This window comes from Heptranchias perlo, chromosome 10 (assembly GCF_035084215.1).
Source record: "Heptranchias perlo isolate sHepPer1 chromosome 10, sHepPer1.hap1, whole genome shotgun sequence".
NCBI classification, from domain to species: Eukaryota; Metazoa; Chordata; class Chondrichthyes; order Hexanchiformes; family Hexanchidae; genus Heptranchias; species Heptranchias perlo.
Window position 1 is genome coordinate 61,960,397 of NC_090334.1, and position 22,304 is coordinate 61,982,700.

Genomic DNA, 22,304 nt, shown 5'->3' on the forward strand with positions numbered 1-22,304 from the left:
CTCTCTGATTAACTGAAAATTCGAGGTGTTCAGTCACCCTATCCTTAATTATAGATTCCAGCATTTTCCCCACAACAGATGTTAAGCTAACTGGTCTATAATTCCCTGGTTTCCCTCTCTCTCCTTTCTTCAAAAGCAGAGTGACATGTGCAATTTTCCAATCTAGAGGGACAGTTCCTGAATCTAGAGAACTTTGAAAGATTATAGTTAGGGGCTCTGCAATGTGCTCACCTACTTCCTTTAAAACCCTGGGATGGAAACCATCTGGTCCTGGGGATTTGTCACTCTTTAGTGTTATTATTTTCTTCATTACTGTTGCTTTACTTATGTTAATTTTATCGAGTCCCTGTCCCCGATTCAATATAAGTTTTCTTAGGATTTCCAGCATGCTATCCTCTTTTTCGACTGTAGATACTGACGCAAAGTAATTGTTCAACATGTCTGCCATTTCCCCATTGTCAATGACAATATCCCCACTTTCAGTTTTTAAGGGGCCAACACTGCTCCTGACCACCCTCTTTTTCCTAATATAACTATAAAAGTTCTTCGTATTGGTTTTGATATCCCTTGCGAGTTTCTTTTCATACTCTCTTTTTGTAGCTCTTACTATCTGTTTTGTGACCCTTAGTTGATCTTTGCATCTTTCCCATTCGCCAGGATCTGTGCCTTTTTTGCCTTTTAGTATGCCCTTTCCTTATGTCTTATACTGTCCCTTACCTCTTTAGTTGTCCATGGCTGTTTTTTTTGGCAAGTAGAGTTCTTGCCCCTCAGGGGTATAAACCGATTCTGTATCACGTTAAATGTTTCTTTAAACATTTCCCACTGATCATCAGTCGTTTTACCCATGAACAGATTTTTCCAGTTTACTGTGGACAGTCTCTGTCTCAACCCATTGAAGTCGGCCTTGCCCAAGTCTAGAATCTTAGCAGCTGATTCACTTTTTTCCCTTTCAAACACTATATTGAACTCGATCATGTTATGATCACTATTGGATAGATGTTCACACACAGTTGAGCCGTTAACTAAATCTAGTTCATTACTCATTACTAAATCTAGTATGGCTTGCCCCCTTGTTGCCTCTAGGACATACTGCTGCAGAAAACTATCCCGGACACACTCAAGAAATTCACTACCTTTCTGACAGTTGCGAGTCTGCTTTTCCCAATCTATGTGAAGGTTGAAGTCCCCTATTAAGACCACTATGCCTTTGTTACATGCTTGTCTAATCTCTGCATTTATACAATCTAGCACTTCAGAGCTGCTGCCAGGGCTCCTATATACAACTCCCACTATCGTCTTAGATCCTTTCCTATTTCTCAATTCAACCCATAAGGTCTCTGTTGGCTGCTTACTTCTCGTTATATCCCCCTTTATCATTGAAGTGATTTCATCTCTAATCATTAAGGCTACTCCTCCCCCTCTTCCATTTTCCCTATCTCTCCTGTCGACCTTATAACCCGGTATAATTAGTTCCCAATCCTGACCATCCTGCAGCCAAGTCTCAGTAAGAGCCATCATGTCATACCCTCCAATTTGAATATGAACCTGTAGTTCATTTAATTTATTCCTTATACTCCGTGCATTTGTATATAGAACTTTTAGTTGGGCCACACACCCTAGCCTGAACTTCAGCTTTGATGCTGGTTTAATGACCTTACGCCTTCGAGTTTTTATTTTATCTGTCGTGCCTAAAGTACACTTTCTTTCCGCTGCTCTACGTTTTTCCCTTTCACTTGATCTTGAACAACTGTTTGTACTATTTGTATTGTAGATTTCCCCTGGGTCTTCCCCTCTCTTGCTGCTCTCAACTTTATTCCCTTCTGACTCCCCGCTCAGGTTCCCTGCCACTCTAGTTTAAACCTTCCCCAACAGCACTAGCAAACACCCCCGCGAGGTCATTGGTCCCGGTCCTGCTCGGGTGTAACCCGTCCCGTTTGTACAGGTCCCACCTTCCCCAGAACCAGTCCCAATGTCCCAGGAATCTAAATCCCTCCCTCCTACACCATCCCTGCAGCCACGCATTCATCCTGTCTATTCTCCTGTTCCTATACTCACTAGCACCTGGCACTGGTAGTAATCCTGAGATCACTACCTTTGAAGTCCTGCTTTTTAATTTATCTCCTAACTCCTTAAATTCACCTTGCAGGACCTCATCCCTTTTTTTTTTAAACCTATGTCGTTGGTACCAATATGGACCACGACTACTGGCTGTTCACCCTCCCCCTCCAGAATGCCGTGCAGCCGCTCCGTGACATCCTTGACCCTAGCACCAGGGAGGCAACATACCATCCTGGAGTCACGTTTGTGGCCGCAGAAACGCCTATCTGTTCCCCTTACAATTGAATCCCCCATCACTGTAGCCCTGCCACTCTTCTTCCTCCCCTCCTGTGCAGCAGAGCCACCCGTGGTGCCCTGAACTTGGCTCTTGCTGCTTTCCCCTGATAAGCCAGATATAGAACATTGATATTCATTGTGTTCTTCAAAAAACTAAAGACCTACTAGTTTTAATACAGATACTGATGTACAGATCATATTACAGTCCTCAAAGCGTTAAGTGATCCTTCAATGTACTGAAATACATCAGCATTTTGTTGAATGCTATATAAACTTTACTTCTCATGATTCCTTATTCAAATACTGCTCCTCAGCAACAGCTTATCCATAGTCCAAACGCATGTTGAAAATATCCAGCTCTACATCTCCAGAACTACCCTTGACTCCATGAACACCACTGTGCTGTCTGACATCAAAGAATTACATTTATATCATAGAATCAGAGAAAGGTTACAGCACGGAAGGAGGCCATTCGGCCCATCGAGTCCACGCCAGCGCAATGCAAAAGCAATCCAGCTGGTTCCACTCCCCTTCCCTATCCCCGTAGCCCTGCAAATTTTTTCCTTTCAAGTACGTATCCAGTTCACTTTTGAAGGCCATGATTAAATCTGCCTCCACCACCCCCTCGGGCAGTGCATTCCATATAGCACCTTTCATAACCTCAAGACGCCGCAAAGCGCTTCACAGCTAATGAAGTAATTTTGAAATGCAGTCACTGTTGTAATGTAGACAAATGCAGCAACCAATGTGAGCAGTAAAATCCCACAAACAGCAGATAATCCATTTTAGTGCCGTTAGTTGAGGGATATATATATTGGCCAGGACACGGGAGAACTCCCTCGCTTTTCTTCGAATAGTGCCACAGGATCTTTTATGCCACTCGAGAGGGCAGACAAGATCTCGGTTTTAACATCTCATTCAAGAGAAGGCAGCTCCGACAGTGCAGCACTCCCTGCAGACGGCACTGAAGTCAGCCTGGATACTGTGCTTAAGTCTCTGGAGTGGGGCTTGAACCCACGAAGAGATGCAAGTGTTATCACTGAGCCAACGCTGTCATGGAGAAGAACTTTCAGAATATGAGCAAGCCAATTCACATGCTGTTCTGCTCCTACCAAAAACTCTGCACCCTAGTCCTCTTCAACTACATCTTCTTGCTCAGCTGTTTGCTCAGGTTCAAACCAACAGCGTGCAACCTAGGTATCCTGTTTCACTTAGCGAAGCATCAAACCCCATATCCCATCTATCACCAAGGCAACCTATTTCCACCATTGCCTCCCTCTACGCTTATCACAAGGTGCAACTTCTTCCAATGCTCTCCATCCTGAAATTCTATTTATTCGAAACTCTGTTGCCTGCTCTCCATCACTGCTGCCTTCACCAATCTCCATTAACTCCCTATCCCCAGAGATTGAATTCAAAATCCTCAAATTACAAACTCGTCCATGGATTACCCCACCCTACCGATCTAACCTCCTCCAGCTCTACATTCTGCGTGTGCCCTACACTTTAATTACTCTGGTCCTCCCCTTCATTTGGCCAGGCATCCCAACTCTGGAACTTTCTCGACCATCTTCAAAAACCTACCTCTTCAACCATACACTTGATCACCTCCAACTACTGCTCACCATCTGCTATTCCTTTGTGAAGGACCTTGGGACATTAACTATGTTAAAAGCACTATATAAATCCAAGTTGTATGATTTTGGACCATGTACGGTCAACAGCATTATAAACAAGTCTGATCCTTCCTTCAACAGAACCACACTTCCATTTGCCGTGGCCAATTTCCCCCATCTTTTTGAAGCAAGACTAAGGTCAATTTTGTGTTCCCACCACTGCCTTCACTGAGATCAGCTAACTCAGTGGAGACCAGCAGCTGAACATGGGACTTCCTAGTCTCTATGGCTCAATGCTCACCACTTGGTGCATTTATCGACAGAACCAACAAGGCATTTTTTTCCCCACCAATTTTCTTGCTGCCTTTCCTGAAGCTGATGACACATGACAAGATACAGTTCCACGGATCCAGGTAGGTTTCTGGTACCTCACGCAAATGGCCATTCCTCCTGTACAAGTCTAAACAATAATCGTCAATCAACATTCATCATGGGTGGCACCACAGCTATGCTCGACCCTGTCATCACATCTGCATTTTCCAATAGTGGTCACTGGAGATGGAACTGATCTGATTCTCTCTTTGGCTTTGAAACACAAAGTGCAATAGTAGTGCCTCCAGTCTGCCCAAGCCAAAATCAGTCAACTCAGCACAGACCAAGCATGACATTTGGGCCCTTTTTAAATCTATAAATCGATTGGTACCACACTGGGTTGTGTATTTATCTACTGGGGAGACTCCATCATGTGGTTTTATTTAACACAAACATCTAAAATTGTTATATGCATAAACACAACTAAATATATTTATTTGAATCTAAGGAGGTTGCTCAGTACATTGGTGCTTTAGTATGGCCTCTATGTTTGGTAGGTTGCAGGCTCAATCTTTAGCTAGGTCCATGGAATGGGGACCAGGTATGGGGACAAGTTCTCTAGCTGGGACAAAGTACTAATTCAAGGAGGGAAAATTGGAGTGTAGCAACCCCAATTCTGCTACTGGCTGGTTTAAGAATGGGAAGGGCAGTACCTGTCAAGAGGTCTGCCTTCCCACTTTCTTGATCAGGACATTGTAAAAAAAAATGTAAAAGAATGATAACATTTTAGTTCAAAGAATTTGTAGTTAGCTGATTATTTTGCCAACTTCCCTACTGGATGGTCACATTCTTATAAATAGGGCCACAGTGGTCATTTGAGCTTGCATGGGAGAGCATTCCTTCGCTGCCTTTACTATTTCAAGAGAGTTTTGAACAATCATCTCGAACGATACTGTGTACATGCATTCAGCAATTAACGTTCCAGATCATTTGCCTCGGAAAGACAATATTTGCAGCATTTCCAAATTCAAATGTTTGATCTCAAAAAAGATCATTTATGGAATTTGTTCAAAGTTACAACTGTTAGAATTTGTCCAAAATTAGAGCTGTTAGAATCATAGAATCTTACAGCACAGAAGGCGGCCATTTGGCTCACCATACCAGTGTCAGCTTTTTGAAAGAGCTATCCAATTAGTCCCACTCCTCCGCTCTTTCCCCATTGCCCAGCAAATTTTCCCCCTTTCATGTAAATATTTAATACCCTTTTTTAAAAAGGGACTTTTAAATCTGCTTCCATCACCCTTGTAGGTAGTGCATTCGAGATCATAACAATTCATCGCATTAAGAAAATTGTACAGCAGATTCATTGTCAACATAACCAGTTTATCTAATACTGTATTGCTGTGCATACATCGGAGGCTTACATGAACATACATACATACATAATATAAACACACACACTAAGTCCAAATATAATAACTGCACTGTATAATCAGTCCAACTACTATATACTAGTGGACTTCCCGTGGCATTGCACATGGGGAGTCAAGACAAAGTGTTGCCTTCAAATCAAGCAGGGTTACAGGTTATGGGATCATTGGCCCAAGGGACACAGTCGTAATTCAGTCCCCATTTTAAAATCATACATTCTGTCCTTATGTTGTATTTCCATCACAATTCCAATGTCCATATTTGTAAGGGAAACTACACATGTAAATTTGTCACATTGTAATTATACCCAACATTTCACTCTAAACGAGCAATAATTCTACCTATTCAACAACCTCACACACCTGCACGATAGGCCGAATGGCCACCGTTTGTACTAGATCATTCAATGAAAGGCAGCTGAACCGCCACACAGTATTCAATGAATAATTATCATTCAAACTAAAATAAAACTGTACGAACACTGCTTTATTTCCAGCAACTTTACGAACCATTGGAACAAAACCATAATACTCCAATTGTAATTTTATATAGTGCAGCAACAGTCTTTCAGGCTAAACATCCAACTTCTCCATGTGCAGATGATCCCTGCATGTCGACTTTGACAGTCACAGAAGGTGGACCGATCAGGGGTGTCCTATGCAAACTGTTTTCCTGTCCGTATTTTACAAGAATCATAAAAATTGTGTTGTGTCAGAAACGGAAGGTCAGAGACTGTGACAAATGCGCAACTGACAGACACAATTTATTGAACTTTTCAACCAGCTGAAAAGATCAATTTCAGAGGATTTACACAAAACTCGATAACATTTTGCACCCATCTCCTGTTGAATAGCAGGACCTGCAGCTTTCCCTTTTGCTTTATATTTTGGGCTGGGATATTGATTCCGCCTCCCAAGCCCTAACACCACAGATTTAAAAGTCTCTTTAAAAATGCCCTAGCACCATTTCGCGTGCAGCCCTCTAAAGCTGAATTAAATGTAATTGTCGTATTGGCACCCAGCTCACCCACAACACCGAGCCTTGAACAGCCAACACCAGGCCTCTGCTTGCCCCGAATCCTGGCCTCAAGGAGCGAACCAGCCCGTTCGCCCGAGCCTGGCAACGGTTCTGCGGAGCCCACAGCCCCCCGGCCGTTTCATTACAGCCCAAGGGGCCCTTTTTCAACTGAACGTCAACGCCACTCCTGCCGCTACTTTGCGGGCGTTGCTCCTCGGGCGACGAGCCACCGCCGCCACTGACATTTAAAAAAAATCATTTCCGCACCAACTTACTTTCTCGTGAAATATCGCCTCCATGATGGATAATGGACCAGCATCCTGTGCGGCGTGACCCCGCCGGGTCAAACGCCACGAACCAATCAACGCCCGGGACACACAGACACGCGCTACCGTCCAAACGACGTAAACAGTTTGAGCAACTGGGAGAAGTGATGGGGGGACCAAGGCCTGCACTGGGAGAAGTGATGGGGGGGGACCAAGGCCTGCACTGGGTGAAGTGATGGGGGGGGACCAAGGCCTGCACTGGGAGAAGTGATGGGGGGGGACCAAGGCCTGCACTGGGTGAAGTGATGGGGGGGAGACCAAGGTCTGCACTGGGAGAAGTGATGGGGGGGGACCAAGGCCTGCACTGGGTGAAGTGATGGGGGGGAGACCAAGGTCTGCACTGGGAGAAGTGATGGGGGGACCAAGGCCTGCACTGGGTGAAGTGATGGGGGGGAGACCAAGGTCTGCACTGGGAGAAGTGATGGGGGGACCAAGGCCTGCACTGGGCGAAGTGATGGGGGGGACCAAAGCCTGCACTGGGCGAAGTGATGGGGGGACCAAGGCCTGCACTGGGAGAAGTGATGGGGGGGGACCAAGGCCTGCACTGGGTGAAGTGATGGGGGGGAGACCAAGGTCTGCACTGGGAGAAGTGATGGGGGGACCAAGGCCTGCACTGGGCGAAGTGATGGGGGGGACCAAAGCCTGCACTGGGCGAAGTGATGGGGGGACCAAGGCCTGCACTGGGCGAAGTGATGGGGGGGGACCAAGGCCTGCACTGGGTGAAGTGATGGGGGGGAGACCAAGGTCTGCACTGGGAGAAGTGATGGGGGGACCAAGGCCTGCACTGGGAGAAGTGATGGGGGGGGACCAAGGCCTGCACTGGGTGAAGTGATGGGGGGGAGACCAAGGTCTGCACTGGGAGAAGTGATGGGGGGACCAAGGCCTGCACTGGGCGAAGTGATGGGGGGGGACCAAGGCCTGCACTGGGTGAAGTGATGGGGGGACCAAGGCCTGCACTGGGCGAAGTGATGGGGGGGGACCAAGGCCTGCACTGGGCGAAGTGATGGGGGGGACCAAGGCCTGCACTGGGCGAAGTGATGGGGGGGACCAAGGCCTGCACTGGGCGAAGTGATGGGGGGGGACCAAGGCCTGCACTGGGCGAAGTGATGGGGGGGGACCAAGGCCTGCACTGGGTGAAGTGATGGGGGGACCAAGGCCTGCACTGGGCGAAGTGATGGGGGGGGACCAAGGCCTGCACTGGGCGAAGTGATGGGGGGACCAAGGCCTGCACTGGGTGAAGTGATGGGGGGACCAAGGCCTGCACTGGGCGAAGTGATGGGGGGGGACCAAGGCCTGCACTGGACGAAGTGATGGGGGGGGACCAAGGCCTGCACTGGACGAAGTGATGGGGGGACCAAGGCCTGCACTGGGTGAAGTGATGGGGGGACCAAGGCCTGCACTGGGCGAAGTGATGGGGAGACCAAGGCCTGCACTGGGCGAAGTGATGGGGGGACCAAGGCCTGCACTGGGCGAAGTGATGGGGGGGGACCAAGGCCTGCACTGGGCGAAGTGATGGGGGGACCAAGGCCTGCACTGGGCGAAATGATGGGGGGACCAAGGCCTGCACTGGGCGAAGTGATGGGGGGACCAAGGCCTGCACTGGGCGAAATGATGGGGGGACCAAGGCCTGCACTGGGCGAAATGATGGGGGGACCAAGGCCTGCACTGGGCGAAGTGATGGGGGGGACCAAGGCCTGCACTGGGCGAAGTGATGGGGGGGGACCAAGGCCTGCACTGGGCGAAGTGATGGGGGGACCAAGGCCTGCACTGGGCGAAATGATGGGGGGACCAAGGCCTGCACTGGGCGAAGTGATGGGGGGGACCAAGGCCTGCACTGGGCGAAGTGATGGGGGGACCAAGGCCTGCACTGGGCGAAGTGATGGGGGGACCAAGGCCTGCACTGGGCGAAATGATGGGGGGACCAAGGCCTGCACTGGGCGAAGTGATGGGGGGGACCAAGGCCTGCACTGGGAGAAGTGATGGGGGGGACCAAGGCCTGCACTGGGCGAAGTGATGGGGGGACCAAGGCCTGCACTGGGTGAAGTGATGGGGGGGGACCAAGGCCTGCACTGGGCGAAGTGATGGGGAGACCAAGGCCTGCACTGGGAGAAGTGATGGGGGGGACCAAGGCCTGCACTGGGCGAAGTGATGGGGGGACCAAGGCCTGCACTGGGCGAAGTGATGGGGGGGGGAGACCAAGGCCTGCACTGGGTGAAGTGATGGGGGGGGACCAAGGCCTGCACTGGGTGAAGTGATGGGGGGGGGACCAAGGCCTGCACTGGGCGAAGTGATGGGGGGACCAAGGCCTGCACTGGGCGAAGTGATGGGGGGGGGGGGACCAAGGCCTGCACTGGGCGAAGTGATGGGGGGGACCAAGGCCTGCACTGGGCGAAGTGATGGGGGGACCAAGGCCTGCACTGGGCGAAGTGATGGGGGGACCAAGGCCTGCACTGGGTGAAGTGATGGGGGGGACCAAGGCCTGCACTGGGCGAAGTGATGGGGGGGAGACCAAGGCCTGCACTGGGTGAAGTGATGGGGGGACCAAGGCCTGCACTGGGTGAAGTGATGGGGGGACCAAGGCCTGCACTGGGCGAAGTGATGGGGGGACCAAGGCCTGCAGTGGGTGAAGTGATGGGGGGGACCAAGGCCTGCACTGGGCGAAGTGATGGGGGGGAGACCAAGGCCTGCACTGGGTGAAGTGATGGGGGGACCAAGGCCTGCACTGGGCGAAGTGATGGGGGGACCAAGGCCTGCACTGGGCGAAGTGATGGGGGGGGGGGACCAAGGCCTGCACTGGGCGAAGTGATGGGGGGACCAAGGCCTGCACTGGGCGAAGTGATGGGGGGACCAAGGCCTGCACTGGGCGAAGTGATGGGGGGGGAACCAAGGCCTGCACTGGGCGAAGTGATGGGGGGACCAAGGCCTGCACTGGGCGAAGTGATGGGGGGGGACCAAGGCCTGCACTGGGCGAAGTGATGGGGGGACCAAGGCCTGCACTGGGCGAAGTGATGGGGGGACCAAGGCCTGCACTGGGCGAAGTGATGGGGGGGACCAAGGCCTGTATTGAGGGAACTGCTGGGCTGTTAGTGACATTTATATAAAGGGTGAAACAGAGTGCCACTCCTTTATGAAGATTGCTTTTTAAAAAAAAAATAACGCAGGCCCGGAATTTCCCCAATCTTATTTACATCGAAGTCACGCCGTGTTCTACGCCGATCGTGCCGACGGAAATTTAAGTACGAGCTTCCTGCGGCTCTCATCTGCCTATGCCGGAAGGTTAAAAAAAACCAGGCAAATTCAGCGTGACCAATAGAGCTCCCGAGGAAACTCGGACGGTGCACTACTAAAGCACTGAGCGTGCGCCTCGTTCTTCAGAGTGAGACTTGGAATTTGGACGTACGTGTTGCACTGCTTCTCGCTTTAATTTGTTTTTGTGGAAAATTTCTTAATTCAGTGTGTCTCCAGTTTCTCAACAGCATCTCCATTTTCACAGAGAGATGACCACCGCAGTGATATCCAAGAGAGGCAAGGCAACTAGGAGGCGGACTTGCAGTTTCTCTGAGGACGACCTGCAGGCTCTCCTGGAGGAAATAGAGATGAGAAGAACCCGACTCCTTGGGAGCAGGAAAGCCAAGCCGGTCCTAATCATTAGTTGTGGCGCCTGGAATGAGGTGGCACTGGCTCTGAGTGACAATTCTGTGACCCCAGGATCTCGGAGCAGTGCCGGAAAAAGTTCAATGACCTGACCAGATCTGGGAAGGTAAGACATTCACCATGCGCTTCCTTTCCTCCTGGGCACCGTCATACTCTAAACTCTCTTAATGATTGTGAGACATATAGATAGATAGTACATGAATTGAAGTGACAGTTTGGAAAAAAGCCAACAATGAATGAATGAGGGGGAGGTAAACTGGAGATAAATATTAACAGACAAAGAGGTAGAACAACAGTGGGCAATATTTAAAAGAGAAATCAAGAGTTCAGGAGAAATATATTCTGATAAAAATAATAACAAACAAAAGAATGAAACACTATGGGTAAATAAAGAGGTGTGGATAAAATTGAATCCAAACAAAAAAGTGTACACAACGTACTGTAGCGGGGTGACTGAGGGCCTGGGCCTGGGGCTGGGCTCTGAGACCTGAGACTTGAAAGAAGCTGAGGAGTTGCAAGGCAGTTGAGGATAGCTGAAAGAGCCTGGGAGTGGGAAAGTATACTAGGCGTTGCCAAAGGTACTGTGTAGTGTAACTTTGTGTGGGATGAATGAAAAGAAATGTATTTAAAGTACGAATGGTTCACGGACTATTGTGTCATATGAAGGTTAGGAGACGGTAGGACCTTGTAACACATGGTGCCAGAAGAGGGATATTGAGTCTCTAAGAAAAAAGGAAGAGACCTGTAAAGGGCTCCTACAAGGCGGAGAAAGAGATCCGCGACACAGTCAGGACACAGTCAGACTTGTAACCGTCAGGAGGAAAGTGGCATTGATCGGGTCCTCAAATTGCAGGCCGAGCTGGAAGACACCTCTGGAGCTCTGGGGAGGACCGAGTCCAAAGCCATCAAACTGGCCAAGGAGGTGTCAAGTCTGGAGTCCCACCTATAGGACACCCAGGAGCTGCTCCAAAAGGAGAAGAAGCTGAAGCTGGGGCGGCAGGTGGTCTCCCTCCAGGCTTAGTTGGCGGGTGCTGGTTAGACAGGTCTGTGAACTACAAGAGGAGCTCAAGCGCCTCAACAAGCATCACCGGGCAGAGCTGGAGGACCTGATGATCTCCAAGGACAATGTGGGCAAAAGCATGCACGAGCTGGATAAGGCAAATCCAACAGGTGGAGGAGATGAGGACCCAGCTGGAGGAGCAGCAGACGAGCTGCAGGATACCGAGGATGCCAAGCTCCACCTTGAGGTCTCCCTGCAGGCTCAGTTGGCAGATGTGAAGAAGAAGTAAAACCAGAAACTGTCAGAAAAAGTATCCAAGAAAGAAGTCGAGTTCCAGCAACTGCAAGATCGCCTGAATGAGGAGTCTTTCAGTAAGAAGAGTTTACAGATTAGCCTGCAGGAGAAGGAGATGGATTACAAGAAGCTTCAGGTGAAGCGGTCGGTCACCGAGGCATTGATGCAAAGAGCCCAGACTGAATTAAGTCAGAGTGGGGAGACTGGCCAGAAAATGAAGGGAGCTGTTGGAGGTAGAAACCAAGTACCACTAGCTTCGGGCTGAGTTCTGGCAGAGACGGCTGTCGGGTGAGAAGTTGAAGGAGCAGCAACTGGATGACCAGCTACTGGAGCAAGAGAGAGCGCTTCATGAGAAAAGCCAGCTAACTGCAACTGTCGCTAGCCTCCAGCAGTCAGTCGATGAGATGGTTGATCAGAGGGAGCTGCTCGAGCAAGCTGCAAAGTTTCGGGAGGAAAGGCTGACCGGACAGCTCAACATGTTGAATGTGGGGATCGTGAAGCTCCACAACTCCCTGATGCAAAAGGATGTGGAGCTGAAGGAGGAGAGGAAACTGAGGCGCCAGCTGGTGCAAAAACTCACAAAGTAAAGAACGGATGGCCCAGCATGCTGTTCTCGATCTCTGTGTGAAGTTGGAGACCCTTGAGGAAGCCCTGAAGGTCGAAGAGGACGCGTTCCTCACTTTTGAGAAAGAGATGGAAGCCGAAACAGAGAGCAAGTTGCAGCAAGTGGCCGCGCTGAAGGAAAAGTCAGAAAGGATGGGCAATGAGAAGGTGTCTGTTGTCCTGCAGTACGAGACATTGGAAGTTGAGAAGGAGGCTGAACTAGAGATGCTCAGTAAACAGATTCAGGCTTTGGAAGATAATCAGCTGAGCATTGAAGACCTAGAGAGAGAGAGGAACAAGCTAGTGAAGAAGGTGTAAGAGTTGGACATTGAGGTTGCAGAGCTGACCTCTCAAAACCTCCAGTCTGCCTATTTAACATGGGCTACTTGTGGGTTTCAGAGATTGACTCCTCATTCAGACATTCACCTGAGGAGTCACCTGCAGCTCTTCAAATGAAGCAAGAGGTGACTGAAGGTCAAAGGAAGCAGGGTATTGAGTCCTTGTTCTGAGGCCCGGGCCAATCTCTGGGGCTGTGTTCCGAGGATTTGGGCCTGGTTCCGAGGCCAGGGCTGGGTTCTGAGGCAGGGCCCACAGCTGGGGATGGGCGCCGGGGCCGGGATCTGAGGCCGGGACCAGTCTCCGAAGCCTGGCCCGGTCTCCAGGTCTGGGATCCGAGGCTGGGGTCAGGTTCTGGGGCCGGGGCCGACTTACTGGGGCCGGGTTCTGAGGCCGGGTCCACATTCTGAGGCAGGGGCTGCAGTCGGGGACGGGCGTCAAGGCTGAACTTCGAGGCCCGGGTCCAAGTCCGGGATCGGGTTCTGAGGACGGGACCTTGTTCTAAGGCTGGAGCCATAGTCGGGGTCTGAGACTGGGGTCCAGCCCAGGCCTCGGACCCCGGCCTTAGACCTTGGAGCCCAGTCCCGACCCTGAAGACAGCTGAAAGAGCCTGGGAGTGGGAAAGTGTACTGGGCGTTTCCAAATGTACTGTGTAGTGTAACTTTGTGTGGTGTGAATTAAAAGAAAAGTATTTAAAATACAAATGGTTCACGAACTATTGTGTGTCATAGGAAGAAGGTTATGAGACCGTAGGGTCGTGTAACAGTACATAAAGAATAAAGGAGAAGGTAATGAAAGATAATATGAAGGTGTTAGGAAAGAGGTAAAAAAGACAATTAGGAAGGCAAAGAGGAAATATGAAATGAAAATATCAAAAGAAATGGTAAGGTAGTCTACAGGCACATAAATAACAAAAGAAGAATTAAGATATGGATAGGGCCACTAAGGGATGAGCAAGATAAACCCACAGGAGATGATATTGAAATGGCAGGGATACTGATTAAATACTTTGCCTCAATTTTCACTGAAAAGGCTAACATAGAAGAAATGATAATAGTAGAAAAAGTCAAGAGATATTACAACAGTTAAGATAGAAAGAAAGGAGATACTAGACTAACGTAAGGAGGGCAAAGCCCCGGGTCTATATGGATTGCAACTGAGGCTACTCAAAGAAACTGTAGAGGAGCTAGCCAAGACAATAGTATCCTTATAGGAAAAATTAAATAGAAAAAGGAGTAGTGCCAGAGAACTGGCAGATAGCAAATGTACAGTAATTTCTATCTTCAAAAAGGGAGATGGAACTATAGTTCAATAGCTTAATGTCACTGCTAGGCACGGCCGCCAATGGTGGCAGATGCACAAGAGGCCAGAGTTGGGGGAATGCAGAGTTCTTGAGGTAAGACTGGAGGAGTTTACAGATATAGGGAGGAGCGAAGCCATGGAGGGATTTGAACATGAGAATGAGAATTCTAAAGTCAAGTCATTGGACCGGGAGCCAATGTAGATTATTGAGCACAGAGGTGATGGGTGAATGGGACTTGGTGTGAGATGGGATACGGGCAGCAGAATTTTGGATGAGCTTAAACTTATGGAGGGTGGAAGATAGGAGGCCGGCCAGAAGAGCATTACAATAGTTGAGTCTGGAGGTAACAAAAGCATAAATGAGGGTTTCAGCAGGTGGTGGGCTGAGGCAGCGGCGGAGATGGGCAACGTCACGGAGGTGGAACAAGGCGGTCTTTGTGATGGAGAGGATGTGTCATAGGGAGCTCAGCTCAGGGTCAGATAGGACGGTGAGGTTGCGAATGGTCTGGTTTAGCCTGAGACAGTGGCCAGGGAAGGGAACAGAATCGATGGCTAGGGGACAGATTTTGTGGCGGGGAGTGATGATAATGGCTTCAGTGTTCCCAATGTTTAATTAGAAATTGTGGCTCATCCAGGACTGGATGTTGGACAAGAAGTCTGACAACAGAGGGGCAGTGTGGGGGGGGGGGGGGGGTCAAGAGAGGTGGTGGTGAGGTAGACCTGGGTGTTGTAAGTGGCCGTGCTCCGAGGCCGGGGCTGTTCGCCGGGGCCGTTCTCCGAGGCTGGGGCTGGGTTCTGAGGCAGTGGCCGGGGATGGACGCTGAGACTGGGATCCGAGGCCAGGTTCGAAGGCCATGGCTGGGCTACAGGGCTGGACCGGTCTCCGGAGTCGCGTTCTGATGCCAGATCCGGGTTCCGAGGCCGTGTCTGGGTTCTGAGGCAGGGGTGCAGCCAGGGACGGGTGCCAGGGCTGAGTTTCGAGGCCGAGATCCGGGGCCGAGTTTCGAGGCCGAGTCTGGTCTCCAAGGCTGGGTTTCAGGGATGGGGACGGGTTCTGAGGCCGGGGCCTGTCTCTGGGGCTAGGTTCTGAGGCCGGAGCCACAGTCGGGGCATTGTTTAATTGGAGGAAATTGTGGCTCATCCAGGACTGGATGTTGGACAAGCAGTCTGACAGAGGCAATGGAGGGGTCAAGAGAGCTGGGTGTACATGTAGATGACGTGTTTTCGGATGATGTCGCCGATAACCAACCTTATTGAATTCTTTGAAGAAGTAAACAAGGGCAATGCAGTTGATGTGATATTAATGGACTTTCAGAAGGCCTTCGATAAGGTGCCACATAAGAGATTCATGACAACGGTCAAGGCATGCGGAGTTATGGGCCAGGTAACAGAATGGACTGAAAGATGATTGCAAAACAGAAAACAGAGGGTAGGAGTTAAGGGAGTTTCTCAGATTGGCAGAAAGTGGGAAGTGGCGTCCTGCAGGAATCTGAACTGGGACCACTTTACATAAATGATTTTGGCTCAGGAGGTACGGTGTCAAAATTTACAGATGATACCAAATTGGGGGAATAGCTAACAATGTGGAGGACTGCACCAAACACAGGAAGACATAAATAAACTTGCAGAGTGGGTGAATAAATGGAAAATGAAATTCAATATAGCGAAGGGTTAGGTGATTCATTTTGATAGGAGGAAAAAGGAGGCCACTTATTCCTTGGAAGGTAGGAAACTAAATGGGGTAGAAGAGCGAAGAGATCTGGGAGTAGAGATACATAAATCGCTAACAGTAGCAATACAAGTTGATGAGGCCAAGACAGGGTGCAAATAAAATACTGGGGTTCATTTCTAGAGGAATAGAATACCTCTAGAAGGAGGTAATGTTAAATTTATTTGGAACCTTGGTGAGACAACCCTTAGAGCATTGTGTGCAATTCTCGTCTCCATATTACAAAAAGGATATTGATTCACTTGAGAAAGTGCAGAAAAGATTTACAAGAATGTTATCAGAATTGAAAGAATGCAACAGGAAAGATTGAGCAGGCAGGGGCTTTTTTCTCTGGAAAAGAGAAGAGAATATTAAGAGGAGACCTGATAGAGATCTTTAAAATCATGAAGGTGTTCAATAGTGTGGATGTGGAGAAACTGTTTCCACTTGTAGGTGAGTCCAGAACAAGGGGGCATAAATATAATAGAGGAGCGGAACAGAGCAGAGGGAGTGTCCCAAAAAAAGGCAGGATTTCAGAGCGCCGAAAACAGCTGAGAGGAGCGGAACAGAGCAGAGGGAGCGTCCCATAAAAAGGCGGGATTTCGGAGCGCCGAAAACAGCTGAGAGGAGCGGAACAGAGCAGAGGGAGCGTCCCATAAAAAGGCGGGATTTCGGAGCACCGAAAACAGCTGAGGAGCGGAACAGAGCAGAGGGAGCGTCCCATAAAAAGGCGGGATTTCGGAGCACCAAAAACAGCTGAGAGGAGCGGAACAGAGCAGAGGGAGCGTCCCATAAAAAGGCGAGATTTCGGAGCACCAAAAACAGCTGAGAGGAGTGGAACAGAGCATAGGGAGCGTCCCATAAAAAGGCAGGATTTTGGAGCGCCGAAAACAAATGAGAGCAGCGGAACAGAGCAGAGGGAGCAGCGGCCTTCAGGCGACAGCAGCGACGGAGTTCGAAATGACGTCAGGAATCAGAAAGTGACGCGACACAGGGGAGGCACCTGATTGGTAAGTAGGTTCAGGTGAGTATTTCTACTATTCTACAGTAACTAAAGTAAAAGGAAAGGTACGGTCTGCAGCTCTTATAGCAAGTAGTGTTTTTTAGTGAATTAAGGTCCCCGGTGTAGTTAACATTCTCTAAATTAAGAGTAATTTAAAGGAGTAAACTCTTTAAAGGGAGTAACTAACAAGCTTAATCTAAGGCAAGTCATGGCAGCAGAGCTCACACCCGTGATATGCTCCTCCTGCGCTACGTGGGAAGTCATGGTGTCCCTGGCGACTACATGTGCAGGAAGTGTGTCCACCTGCAGCTACTGACTAATCGTATTTCGGAGCTGGAGCTGCGGGTGGATTCACTGTGGAGCATCTGCGATGCTGAGATTATCGTGGATGGCAAGTTCAGTGAGGTGGTCACACCGCAGGTAAAGATTAAGCAGGAAGAAAAGAAATGGAGGACCGCCAGGAAGAGTAGAAGGACTGAGCAGGTAGTGCAGGAGTCCCCTGGGGCCATCTCCCTCTCAAACAGATATTCTGCTTTGGATATTGTTGGGGGAGATGGCTTATCAGGGGAAAGCAGCAAGAGCCAAGTTCGTGGCACCATGGGTGGCTCTGCTGCACAGGAGGGGAGGAATAAGAGTGGCAGGGCTATAGTGATAGGGGATTCAATTGTAAGGGGAACAGATAGGCGTTTCTGCGACCGCAAACATGACTCCAGGATGGTATGTTGCCTCCTTGGTGCTAGGGTGTAGGATGTCACGGAGCCGCTGCAGGGCATTCTGGAGGGGGAGGGTGAACAGCCAATAGTTGTGGTCCATATTGGTAGCAATGACATAGGTTTAAAAAAAGGGATGAGGTCCTGCAAGGTGAATTTAAGGAGTTAGGAGAGAAATTAAAAAGCAGGACCTCAAAGGTAGTGATCTCAGGATTACTACCAGTGCCAGGTGCTAGTGAGTATAGGAACAGGAGAATAGACCGGATGAATACGTGGCTGCAGGGATGATGTAGGAGGGAGGGATTTAGATTCGTGGGACATTGGGACCGGTTCTGGGAAAGGTGGGACCTGTACAAACTGGATGGGTTACACCTGAGCAGGACTGGGAACGATGTCCTCGTGGGGGTGTTTGCTAGTGCTGTTGGGGAAGGTTTAAACTAGAATGGCAGGGGGATGGGAACCTGAGCAGGGAGACAGAGGAGGGGGAAACAAGGATAGAAACAAAAGACAAAAAGGGAAGAAGCAATAGTGGAAGGCAGAGAAAACAAAGGCGAAAAACAAATAGGGCCATAGTGCAAAATAAAACTAAGATGACTAGCAATCTTAAAAAGACAAGTCTAAAGGCATTGTGTCTTAATGCGCGGAGCAGTCGCAATAAGGTAGATGAATTAACAGCGCAGATAGATATTAACGGTTATGATATAGTTGCGATTACGGAGACATGGCTGCAGGGTGACCAAGGATGGGAACTGAACATCCAGGGTTATTCAGTATTTAGAAAGGACAGGCAAAAAGGGAAAGGAGGTGGGGTAGCATTGTTAGTAAAGGAGGAAATCAATGCAATAGTGAGGAAGGATATTGGCTTAGAAAATCACAATGTGGAATCTGTATGGGTGGAGCTAAGAAACACCAAGGGACAGAAAACGTTGGTGGGGGTTTGTCTATAGGCCCCCAAACGATAGTGGAGATGTAGGGGAGGGCATTAAACAGGAATTTAGAGACGCATGCAAGAAGAGTACAACTATAATCATGGGTGACTTTAATCTACATATAGATTGGTCAAACCAAATTAGCAATAACACTGTGGGGGGAGGAATTCCTGGAGTGTGTACGTGATTGTTTTCTAGACCAATACATTGAGGAACCAACTAGAGAACAGGTGATCCTAGACTGGGTATTGTGCAATGAGAAAGGATTAATTAACAATCTTGTTGTGCGGGGTCCCTTAGGGAAGAGCAATCATAACATGATAGAATTCCTCATTAAGTTGGAGAGTGAAGTAGTCGAATCCGAAACCAGGGCCCTGAATCTAAATAAAGGAAATTACGAAAGTCTGAGGTGCGAGTTGGCTACGATAGATTGGGGAACTTTACTAAAAGGGATGACGGTGGATAGGCAATGGCTAATATTTAAAGAACGTGTGCAGGAATTACAACAATTATTCATTCCTCTCTGTTGCAAAAATAAAACAGGAAAGTTGGCTCAACCGTGGCTTACAAAAGAAATTAGGGATAGTATTAGATCCAAAGAGGAGACATATAAAATTGCCAGAAAAAGCAGCAAGCCTGAGGATTGGGAGCAGTTTGGAATTCAGCAAAGGAGGACAGAGAGATTGATTAAGAGGGGAAAAATAGAGTATGAGAGTAAACTAGCAGGGAACATAAAAACTGACTGTAAAAGCTTCTATCAATATGTCAAGAGAAAAAGATTAGTGAAGACAAATGTAGGTCCCTTACAGTCAGAAATTGGGCAAATTATAATGGGGAACAAAAAAATGGCAGAACAATTAAACACATACTTTGGTTCTGTCTTCACAAAGGAGGACACAAATAACCTCCCAGAAATGTTACGGAACCAAGGGTCTAGTGAGAGGGAGGAACTGAAGGCAACCAGTATTAGTAAAAAAAATAGTGCTAGGGAAATCAATGGGGCTAAAGGCTGACAAATCCCCAGGACCTGATAATCTACATCCCAGAGTACTAAAGGAAGTGGCCCTGGAAATAGTGGATTGGTGGTCATCTTCCAAAATTCTGTAGACTCTGGAACAGTTTCTACAGATTGGAGGGTGGCAAATGTAACCCCACTATTTAAAAAAGGAGGGAGAGAAAAAACAGGGAATTACAGACCAGTTAGCCTAACATCAGTAGTGGGGAAAATGCTAGCGTCTATTATAAAAGATGTGATAACAGAACATTAACGGGATTGGACAAAGTCAGCATGGGTTTATGAAAGGGAAATCATGCTTAACAAATCTACTGGAGTTTTTTGAGGATGTAACTAGAAGAATAGATAGGGGAGAACCAGTGGATGTGGTGTATTTGGATTTTCAGAAGGCTTTTGATAAGGTCCCACACAAGAGGTTAGTGTGCAAAATTAAAGTACATGGGATGGGGGGGAATATACTGGCATGGATTGAGAATTGGTTGACAGACAGGAAACAGAGTAGGAATAAACGGGTCTTTTTCCAGGTGGCAGGCAGTGACTAGTGGGGTACCGCAGGGATCAGTGCTTGGGCCCCAGCTATTCACAATATATATCAATGATTTGGATGAGGGAACTAAATGTAACATTTCCAAGTTTGCAGACGATAACAAGCTGGGGTGGAATGTGAGCAATGAGGAGGATGCAAAGAGGCTCCATTGTGATTTAGACAAGTTGGGTGAGTGGGCAAGAACATGGCAGATGCAGTATAACGTTGATAAATGCGAGGTTATCCACTTTAGTTGTAAAAACAGAAAGGCAGATTATTGTCTGAATGGTGATAGATTGGGAAAAGGGGAGGTGCAGCGAAACCTGGGTGTCCTTGTACACCAGTCGCTGAAAGTGAGCATTCAGGTGCAGCAAGCAGTTAGGAAGGCGAATGGTATGTTGGCCTTCATTGCAAGAGGATTTGAGTACAGGAGCAGGGATGTCTTACTGCAGTTGTACTGGGCCTTGGTGAGACCATATCTGGAGTATTGTGTGCAGTTTTGGTCTCCTTATCTGAGGAAGGATGTCCTTGCCATGGAGGGAGTGCAACGAAGGTTTACCAGACTGATTCCTGGGATGGCAGGACTGACGTATGAGGAGAGATTGGGTCAACTATGCCTATATTCACTAGAGTTGAGAAGAATGAGAGGTGATCTCATCGAAACATATAAAATTCTAACGGACTAGACAGACTAGATGCAGGGAGGATGTTCCCGATGGCTGGGCAGTCCAGAACAAGGGGTCACAGTCTCAGGATACGAGGTATGCCATTTAGAACCGAGATGAGGACAAATTTCTTCACTCAGAGGGTGGTGAACCTGTGGAATTCTCTACCACAGAAGGCAGTGGAGGCCAAGTCATTAAATATATTCAAGAAGGAGATAGATCTATTTCTTAATGCTAAAGGGATCAAGGGATATGGGGAAAAAGCAGGAACAGGACACTGAGTTAGACAATCAGCCATGATCATTTTGAATGGCGGAGCTGGCCCGAAGGGCCGAATGGCCTACTCTTGCTCCTATTTTCTATGTTAATAGTCATTAATAGATAAGCAAAGAATTAAGGAGGAATTTCTTTATATATAATCGTAAGAATGTGGAACTTGCTGCTACATGGAGTGGTTGAAGCAGATTGCACTGATGCATTCAAGGGGAGGCTTGATGCATGCATGAGGGAGAAGGTAATGGAGGGATATGGGGGCAGGATGGGAAGAGATAATTAGAGTGGGAAAAGACTGATGTGGAGTATAAATACCGGAAAAGACCAGTTTGGCCAAATGGCCTGTTTTTATGCTGTAGATTCTATGTAATTCTATGTAGCACTCACACAACTGATACTTCAGTCTGCACTCAGCTTAATAGCACCTCTACCAATCCTGCAGTACACATGACTGTACAGCTCCCTAAACACACAAGAACTGACTAGCACAACCCCCAAATATGGTACACCAATTTGGCACCCTCCACTCCTTGCACTCCCATCTCTAGAATAATATTTGATGCACATTGATCAACTGCAAGCCTAACCTACAGTCTCTTTTTTTTCTTTTCAGGATAAGTTGGCGTACAATGCCAGAGAGAGGAAGATCACTGTGGAGCGGATCTCCATCCTCAGAACCCTAACCCCCCATGAAAAGAATGCTTTCCAGCTACCTTGTGCCTCTTCTTCCTACAGATCCACCAAAGTCGTAGCAGCTAACTGTGGAGGAGCATGGGGAGCAGCTGCAGGAGGAAATTAATGAAGAAGGCCTGGGCCTTCACGTTCCTGTAGCCCTTCATGAGGTGGGTGATGAGGCGGTAGCAGAAAACCAGGGTTCTATCCTTCTATCCTCGTCTGAGAGCACACCATCCTTGCCACCTCTAAGGCCCTCCGCCTCAACAGCAGCGTCACTTATCTCACCTGTTCCAGGCACCAGCGCAGAGACAGGCCCCCGGGGGCAGCTATTTAGGCGGAGCCAGGTAAGCTTACCAGCTGAGGCTGATAATTCGAGGGACCAGGAAGAGTGGGAAGTGGGGAAGGATGTGGCCACTTCTCCACAGATGCAGTGTAGAAAGCGGCCAAGGACTGAAGAGTCATGGGACCCGGACCTCATGAGTTATCGCCTTAAGAGACACATGCTCCAGGAACATGAAAGGTACACTCTGATAAATGGCAACATCATGGAGGCGATGTCCGCTTTGCATGAACCG

At 48.6% G+C, this 22,304-nt stretch overlaps 1 protein-coding gene and 1 long non-coding RNA gene across 3 annotated transcripts in view; one reads left to right on the plus strand and one right to left on the minus strand.

Moving 5' to 3' along the window:
* The window catches only part of atxn3 (ataxin 3), a 50,997-nt gene extending 43,953 nt beyond the window's left edge, over positions 1–7,044 (minus strand). For both annotated transcript variants that reach the window (XM_067991926.1, XM_067991925.1), the window contains exon 1: positions 6,986–7,044. In XM_067991926.1, the coding sequence (XP_067848027.1) occupies positions 6,986–7,009 (24 nt within the window). In that variant the 5' untranslated portion in view covers positions 7,010–7,044. The remainder of the gene's footprint in view (positions 1–6,985) is intronic.
* Positions 7,045–10,187: 3,143 nt separating this feature from the next.
* On the plus strand, positions 10,188–22,284 carry LOC137326172 (uncharacterized). Its single transcript, XR_010964129.1, has 3 exons — positions 10,188–10,432; positions 10,530–10,796; positions 21,668–22,284. It is a non-coding gene; the product is annotated as an uncharacterized lncRNA (long non-coding RNA).
* The last annotated feature ends 20 nt before the right edge of the window (positions 22,285–22,304 follow it).